General features: G+C 40.3%; 1 protein-coding gene across 1 annotated transcript in view; it reads left to right on the forward strand.

The window, feature by feature from the left end:
* Positions 1 to 4,909: 4,909 nt before the first annotated feature.
* LOC148074392 (lymphatic vessel endothelial hyaluronic acid receptor 1-like) overlaps positions 4,910 to 9,400 on the forward strand; it is an 8,445-nt gene continuing 3,954 nt past the window's right edge. Inside the window, exons 1-3 of the mRNA XM_087798277.1 lie at positions 4,910 to 4,997; positions 6,230 to 6,377; positions 9,032 to 9,400. The exon at positions 9,032 to 9,400 is cut by the window's right edge and continues 122 nt beyond it. Coding sequence (XP_087654403.1) covers positions 4,913 to 4,997; positions 6,230 to 6,377; positions 9,032 to 9,400 — 602 coding nt within the window. The 5' untranslated portion in view covers positions 4,910 to 4,912. The remainder of the gene's footprint in view (positions 4,998 to 6,229; positions 6,378 to 9,031) is intronic.

Genomic DNA, 9,400 nt, shown 5'->3' on the forward strand with positions numbered 1-9,400 from the left:
CTCGGGGGTCCGGTTGGTCTCCACGTCGGATCCGCGGGGCTGTAGGAGTCCCGGCTAGAGCTTTGTGAATGAGGTTTTGAATTTCACTTTGGGCCGGATCCTGTCACCTCCTCACGTCTATTAATTATAAATCAGGTAACGTGAGAAGACTCGCGTGTCGCGCGGAGGAAAACCACAGAACACCTCGAGGTCAGGATCTACTGGTGGTCTACTTTTAATAGACTGTGAAGTGAAGAAACTGTTCTCTGACAAATATCCTGCAGTCTTGACGTCCCTTTCATTATGAAAAACTATTCCAGGTTTCCTGGCCAATGACGGCGTCAACCAAGATCCCGGGACATCAGATAGATTCCTTTCTTCTTTTTCTTTTTTCTTTTTACGCACCGTTGAGCTCATGGTCTGCTAATGATAGGAATTTGGACTTTCCTTTGGTCTTTTCTTGGAAGTTGTTGACTCGGCAATAACCGTGTCATAAATGATCTAAGTTTATCCAGATCCCCACTTAGAAGTCAGACACCACGAAAGAACACAATGATCTGGTCTCCTTTCATTTTGCTTCTAGTGCATCTAATCGGGTTCGAGTCCGTCTTGAGGCGACAACCGACCTTTTCTCCATGGAGTGCGTCATAGGTTTACTCCGGGAACTCCCTCAGTCCAGAGACATACAGAGGCGAGTGCTGTGTCTCAAATCGCATACTTCTCTTAGTATACTAGAAGTTAGTATCATCAGGATAGTGTACGTACTAACTAGTAACTAATCCTCCACAGATAGTATGTTTCAAATCACATACTTCTCTTAGTATACTAGAAGTTAGTATCATCAGGATAGTGTATGTACTAACTAGTAACTAATTCTCCACAGATAGTATGTCTCAAACATACTTCTCTTAGTATACTAGAAGTTAGTATCATCAGGATAGTGTACGTACTAACTAGTAACTAATTCTCCACAGAAAGTATGTTTCAAATCACATACTTCTCTTAGTATACTAGAAGTTAGTATGCATCAGGATAGTGTACGTACTAACTAGTAACTAATCCTTCACAGATAGTATGTCTCAAATCACATACTTCTCTTAGTATACTAGAAGTTAGTATCATCAGGATAGAGTACGTACTAACTAGTAACTAATTCTCCACAGATAGTATGTCTCAAACATACTTCTCTTAGTCTACTAGAAGTTAGTATCATCAGGATAGTGTACGTACTAACTAGTAACTAATCCTCCACAGATAGTATGTCTCAAATCACATACTTCTCTTAGTATACTAGAAGTTAGTATCATCAGGATAGTGTACGTACTAACTAGTAACTAATCCTCCACAGATAGTATGTCTCAAATCACATACTTCTCTTAGTATACTAGAAGTTAGTATCATCAGGATAGTGTACGTACTAACTAGTAACTAATCCTCCACAGATAGTATGTCTCAAATCAAACTCTGCTGCTACACACTAACAGGAAATGACGCGACAGCTTCTTCTTCTACTACTATTTAAGGATGATTTCAACCAGCTGTAGGAACACTATCGCCACCTGCTGGCAGCACGTTTTGCAAGTTTGGAAGAAGAAATAAAGAAAAAATATGAGAATCTAAATATTTGCGAGATATTTAAGCTGGTATCAGCAGCGAAGACGTGTTTATCCTTCTACTGCTGCTGAAAATACACCTGTACGTATATGTGTATATATATATATATTTATATATAACGTAACTTTTGTTTACAACGCATGAAGATGGAGCTGTTTAGGGTGGTTAGTGTCCATCGATCCATACTCAGTTTTGTGGGCGTTTTAGTGATAATTTAGTGTGTATTGTGCACTAAATTTCGCATACTAAGAATTGAGACGCACTTACGCACTAAAAATACTAACTTTGAGTACGCTAGTATGCGATTTGAGACACAGCACAGTTCTACATCCAGTGCGTGAATGAGGGGTTGTGATAGACCGGCTTCCTGTTCAGGGTGTCCCCGGCCTCCGGACCTTTACAGCCCCCCCCTGCGACCCCAATAGGCGCTTTAATAAATGAGTGTTAAAAGGGTGAAAACTGCAACAACACGGATAATTGCTTTTGGAAGTTCTTTCCAAGATCCGCAGACAAGAAGCTCATAGTTTCCTAATGAACGTTGTTGAGTCACAAATTGATTGTTTCTTATCAAGAACCGTCGGACCGGTCAGGGATGTGTGACCAATTAACCTCAGAGATCTCCATTTAGCCCGATTCAACAACGTGCCTTTTATTTGCGAGAAATTTTCCCCAAATTGAAAAAGTGGAGCATGATGTTCTGATCCAACACATCACTTGTGTCGACTTCACAAGGGAGCGCGGTGGCCTTTACGGGACCTGCATGGAAACGTCGAACTCGCTCCGCGGTTTTCCTGGAGCTTCGATTGGCCTCAGAGAAGAAATGAGTTTCTTCCTTTTCACAATGTTTTAAAAAAATTCTCGCCTGCTGAGATTATCGTATTTTCCGGATTATTAGTCGCAGTTTTTTTCATAGTTTGTCCGGAGGTGCGATTTATACTCTGGAGCGACTTATGTGTGAAATTATTACCACATTATTAGCGGTATATCATTTCACATGTTATTTTCACACTAAACCACCAGAGGGCGCTCTAGGCCTGTGTGGATCATTTCCACGTAGAAGAGGAAGCATCTTCTACCTCCGGAGTTAGTTAGTTGTTTAAAAGTGACACGAGGATGAAGAGTTATTTGGAGTTACACGGATGGTTTGGTAAACTTGTTAGTTATTTATGCTATAGTTCTCTGAATAACTCTTCATATGTTATGTTAACATACCAGTTTCTCACTTCATGTAACGTAACGTACAATTATTCTGTTGTTGCCTCTAGTTTTATTTTAAATTGTCTTTCAAGATCACATGTCTGTTCTTGGTGTTGATTTTATCAAATCAATTTCCCCCAAAAATGCGACTTATACTCCAGTGCGACTTATATATGTTTTTACTTCTTTATTATGCATTTTATGGCGACTTGTGCTCCGGAGCGACTTATAGTCCAGAAAATACGGTATTTAGATGCCTTTTCAATTGAGTTTATTAATGACAAACTCTGTCGGAGGAATGAAGAAAAGCCTCAAGTGTAGCCCGTGAGTGTCTGACATGTGACTCTGATACATCACTGATGAGTTGACGAAGCTTCATGAAACAGGGTCACATGTGTGTCGCCATCATTGTAAAATTATTCAATAAAGTACATGTTTAAAGTTTTAATGTGTTCACGAAGCTTCATGAAGCTTCGTTTTAAAGTCCACCGGCTGTGAATCTCTGCTTTATAATCTATGGCTTAAACCAGGTTCTGTTGTGACCTCACTTTTTTGAAACCGAGAGCGCCACCTAGTGATCGCTTCATGAAACTTCATGCTTGATGCAAAGAAAAATGGATCTGACTGGAACAAATCTGGCTTTGAAAAGAAAGCCTCAAGAAAAATAGTTTTCAGATATAATTAAGTCCTATCAGTAAATATGTTACTATGTAATTTATTATTGATTTATGATGAGAAAGAAAAAATGATTTTATATAATTTCTGTTCTATCGATTATTACTGCCTGAAAGTTGATGTTATTTTCTCTGAAGTAACATTTGTCTGTGACTCTTGTTCCAGTCAAATGTACATGTAAACTAGTAAACTAGAGAAAATGAGTGACACAAGCTCTAAGTTGTGTTGGCAAAATCACTGATGCCCCACAATCCATCTGTGGATAATCCTAAACTCTGTCTCTAGCGTGAGTGTGAGGTACTACACGCTCAAATGTGACTCATTTTTGATGCAACAAAAAAATGGTATCTTTGAAGATCGGACAAAATCAATCATGGATAATTATTTACAGTGTTTGATTGACATTGTTCTGTTCCTTTTCAAGACACAACATTGAATGATTGACGCACGATGAAGGTTGCTGGTTCGATTCCAGGCCAACTCGTGTCTTTCTGTGTGTAGTTAGTATGTTCTCCCCGTGTTGTGTGGGTTTACTCCGGACACTCCGGTTTCCTCCCACAGTCCAAAAACATACAGAGGTTGATTGAAAACTTGAGGAAATTATGTATGTATGAGTGTGTGTGTGAATGGTTGTCTGTCTTTGTGTGTCCTGAGACAGACTGGCATCCTGTCCAGGGTGTCCCCTGCCTCTCGCCCTATGATACTGGGATAGACTCCAGTCTCCCCGCGACACCCGTAAGAGATTAAACGGTAGAAAATAAATGATAAAAGTCTGGTTTTAATGAAAAATAAATATGATTTTTGAAATGAAGTGGAAGTTTCAGCTCCTTTCTTAACCACTACACAAATATTGTGTAGCCAAATGTGAGGTGTTGTGCCAGATGTCCTGGAAACAGGCCTAAGTAAGTGTGTGCGTTTGTCTAGAAGCCGAGATTTGATCCGACATAACCCGATTTAAATCGCGCCAAATTCACACGCCTCTGGAGTTCCAGCCTTCAATAAACGAGTGTGAGAAAAGACGGGATCAATCCTGGACGACTTCAAACGGAGACGATTCAAAGAGTCATCGTTCAACGTCAAGACAGTCGATGTTTGTCGTCTCCCGTGACGAGGAAACATGTTTGCGACGATCAATCCTGAGGAACATTTGAGGAAATGTTGTTTTCCAGCAGGTAGAAACAAACTGCTGACTCTGCAAATGACCGACCGATGGAAAAAAAGGTTATTTTTCAAAGGTTTTGAGTGTGAAATCGTTGGCGGTGTGAGCTGCAGGTCCATGATTTGATAATGATGACTCCAGTGATTCACTGAAATGTCTCTTCCTTATCTCATTAAGGGGCGTCCAGCAGGTTTGACCCTCGACTTCCTGTTTCCTGGTCAGGTCGGCCCGACGTTTTGTCATCGATGCACTCGCTAAACTCTTCACTCTTAAAAAACACGTCGACAAATGATGGGATTTTGGAGCTTGAGTCGATTATCTTTAGTTTATTTTGCATTTCTCTGCACGACACTTGCCGACCTTCAGACTAAAAGTAAGTCATACCTTTATTTTACCCTTTTTTTTAAATGTACACTGTTTATGAAAATACATTGTTTGATTTCTAAACTGGAGTAAAAGATAAAATCATATTTTAGTTGTATTTTGACGTTTTGACATTTTTCATCATGATTTAAGCTTTTAGTCAAACATTTGGGATTAAAAAAAAAAAGAGCAACATTTATTTAATCAATATTACAACCAGTGGAGAATGAGTAAATAAGTAATCTATATTTGTAGAGAGTTTTTCCAGACCAGGGTGTCTGTGTGTTTTTTTTAGAAGCTGTGATTTTAACCAACATCACCTTCATGTCAGCGTTTAGCTCTTTATATTTGCTGCTCGTTGAAAGAAAAACACCAAATGACCAGTTATAGGGTTATTTTTGCAGAGACGCCGCATGGCTTTCATCAGTTCCAGAGCTGTGTTTAAAATCACATACTTGTGTACTTAAACTTAGTATTTTTAGTGCATAAGTGCCTCTCAATTCTTAGTATGTAAATATAGTGCTCCATACACACTAGATTGTCACTAAAACGGCCACAAAACTGAGTATGGATCGATGAACACTTTCAACACTAAACGACTCCATCTTAGTGACGTTGAAGTTCCGTCATATACATATATATACGTATATAAATATGTTCATATACTTACAGGTGTATTTTCAGCAGTAGAAGGATGACACGTCTTCGCTGCTGATACCAGCTTAAATATTTCGCCAATATTTCTCATATTTCTTGAAACCAAAGGTGTTGCCAGCAGGTGGCGATAGTGTTCCTACAGCTGGTTGAAATCATCGTTAAATAGTAGTAGAAGAAGAAGCTGTCGCATCATTTCCTGTTAGTGTGTAGCAGCAGAGTTTGATTTGAGACATACTATCTGTGGAGGATTAGTTACTAGTTAGTACGTACACTATCCTGATGATACTAACCAGTGCACTAAGAGAAGTCATTTCTAACCAGAACCAGTGATTCTCTTCTCCGCTATCAGAAAAAAAACTGATGAAAAAAACCCGAATAAAAACACAAAGTGACCTGGTACCGAGTGAACCACGGACCGGTACAGGGTTGCCGTGACAACTGCTTAAACAACTCATTGTCAGGTTTTCTAAGCTTGTCCAGTTTAGATAAAACAAAAAAAAACAAGAAACAAGTCTTTTTGTAAAGATGATAAAAAGTGATTCTACGATCACAACATCCTAAAAACCATCATCATCTCTCGATCAGACGACCATGGAGTTTTCCTGCTGATCCAGGAGGATAAATACACCTTCAACCTCACCGACGCCAGAGCCGCCTGTCTGTCTCTCGGGGTTGCCATGGCGACGGTGGCTCAGATGGAGGAGGCCGTGGACCGGGGCTTGGAAACATGCAAGTATGTTGCTGTTGAATTTACTTCTACATCTTTCTCAATGTGACAGCAGAGAGCGACATCTAGTGGCTCCGAGAAGAATCACGCCGATTCATGAAGCTTCGTTAACGATCATTTCATTCAAGTCAGTTTGATTCAAAGTTCGATCACAACAACGTTATCTCCAGATACGTACAGTTGAATTAAGACTCTAGTGGACAAAAGAAAAACTGATCCAGCAACAATGAGTGAATCATAGATGATACGAGGAATAACTTTTACAAGGCGTTCACACTGACTAGTGAGCAAAACTTTAGTGTGCGATACGCCATCAGTAGACGCACTGAAACTGTCAGAAAGTTGAGTGTGGATCGATGGATACTTTCCACCCTCAACGTCCGCCATCTTAGTGACGTAGATGATGCTAAACTGAAGCTAAACTAAAGCTTAACTGAAGCTAAACTGAAGCTTAACTGAAGCTTAACTGAAGCTAAACTGAAGCTAAACTGAAGCTAAACTGAAGGTAAACTGAAGCTTAAATGAAGCTAAACTGAACTTAAACTAAAGCTTAACTGAAGCTAAACTAAAGCTTAACTGAAGCTAAACTAACACTTAACTGAAGCTTAACTGAAGCTTAACTGAAGCTAAACTGAAGCTAAACTGAAGCTAAACTGATGCTAAACTGAAGCTAAACTGAAGCTTAACTGAAGCTAAACTAAAGCTAAACTAAAGCTTAACTAAAGCTTAACTGAAGCTAAACTGAAGCTAAACTGAAGCTGAACTGAAGCTAAACTGAAGCTAAACTGAAGCTTAACTGAAGCTTAACTGAAGCTTAACTGAAGCTAAACTGAAGCTAAACTGAAACTTAACTGAAGCTGAACTGAAGCTGAACCGAAGCTGAACCGAAGCTGAACCGAAGCTGAACCGAAGCTGAACCGAAGCTGAACTGAATCTAAACTGAAGCTGAACTGAAGCTAAACTGAATCTGAACCGAAGCTTAACTGAAGCTAAACCGAAGCTAAACCGAAGCTAAACTGATGCTAAACTGACGCAAAATTGAAGCTAAACTGAAACTACGCCGCGTCATCTGAGCAGATACCAACGTAAATGTTTTGAGAAAACACTCATTTTACCTCAAAACAACACAACAATAATAATAACAAAATGAAACACAACTTAATAACTTGTTTCTATTGGAGAAACGTTCTGTCAAGTGTCGATGATAGTGTTTCAACGACTGGTTATAATCAGTGTTAAAAAGTAGTAGAAGAAGAAACTGTCGTGTAGTTGTAGTTGTGTAGCTGTTGATATGTGTAATACAGGACTGTAGTTGTGTAGTTGTTGTTATATGTAATACAGGAAACACATCTGGCTTCATTGACAAGTAGAGTTGAGTGTCATCAGCATAACAGTGAAAGTTTCTTCTTGTCAAGCCTAGAAGAGGATTGGACCAAGAACAGAACCTTGTGGGACACCCTTTCAAGCGGCCAGATGGACAGTTTTTAAAATCTAACCAGAATGAAGTTCATGTTGTTACGGTGACCTTACAAGAGGTCAGTGTTTAAGATAAGATAAGGAGCAGATTTGATGGACGTCAACTATGAGAGCAAAACTGATGTTAAAGGAAAGGATTTTTTTCGGTGAAGGAGGGAAAACAAGGAGATAATTAAGACGAACTGAGCCTCGAAGGATGAAAAGAAAACATCTTAATCAGACTTTTGTTCAAACCTCAACAAAGATTTCGGCTCCAGATTTTGTTCTACACCCTTCTGTCCGAAAACCGTATCAACCAGTTAAACAAAAGCAGTTTGTTCGTGAAGCTTTGTCCTGATGTTCGGAGCTCGGTAGGTGGCGCTCTTGGCTCAAAAAGGATGTTCAATTTAAATAGTTTCCCAAAGATGACACACTTAAGTCTTCAGTCTCGTGGGCTCTGAACATCAGGATGGATGGATGGATGGATGGATGAACAGATGGATGGCTAGATGGATGGATGAATAGATAGATGGATGATAGATGGATGGATTGATGAATAGATGGATGGATGGATGAATAGAAGTATGGATAGATGGATGGATGAAAGGGTGAATGAATAGATACATGGATAGATGGATGGATGGATGGATGGATGGATGGATGGATGGATGGATGGATGGATGGATGGATGGATGGATGGATGGATGGATGGATGGATGGACTGGTGAACTAATGGGTGGATTGATAGACTGGTGAACTGATGGATGGATTGATGGATAGATGGATGGATGGATGAATAGATGTATGTTAGATGGATGGATGAAATGGTGGATGTATGGATAGATGGATGGATGGATGAACAGATGTATGGATAGATGGATGGATGAAAGGGTGGATGTATGGATAGATGGATGGATGAAAGGGTGGATGTATGGATAGATGGATGAACAGATGTATGGATAGATGGATGGATGGATGAACAGATGTATGGATAGATGGATGGATGAAAGGGTGGATGTATGGATAGATGGATGGATGAAAGGGTGGATGTATGGATAGATGGATGGATGAAAGGCTGGATGTAAAACCATCTCAACCAGTTAAACAAGAGCAGTTTGTCCTGATGTTCGGAGCCATTTGCTCCACATTTGTGATGTCATAAGTATGAGTCGGTCCAACAATGATGACTGTACGATCATCCCTAGGTTCGGCTGGGTGAACGAAAGCGTCGCCGTCGTTCCCCGAAAAACCAGCGATCCAAAGTGCGGGAAAGGAAAAACAGGCGTGGTGAAGTGGAACGCAGCCCCATCCAAACTGTTCGGCGCCTTTTGTTTCAAACCTTCGAAAGAAACGATTCGTCCTACGTCGCAACATTTCATAAAAAGTCTGACGACGGCAGGATCGTATTCGACACCAGCGACCCGGTCCTCAACACATCTGGTCGGATCCACGACCGGCCGGTCCGACGACATGAAGTACTCTCAACGTACAAGTCTTAAAACCGCCACCGATCAAGAGGTGACCTCTGACCCTGGATCGACAGAGAATCCTACCACGGTACGGAAGAACATCCA

The sequence above is a fragment of the Callionymus lyra genome, chromosome 8 (assembly GCF_982586985.1).
Source record: "Callionymus lyra chromosome 8, fCalLyr1.hap1.1, whole genome shotgun sequence".
NCBI classification, from domain to species: domain Eukaryota; kingdom Metazoa; phylum Chordata; class Actinopteri; order Syngnathiformes; family Callionymidae; genus Callionymus; species Callionymus lyra.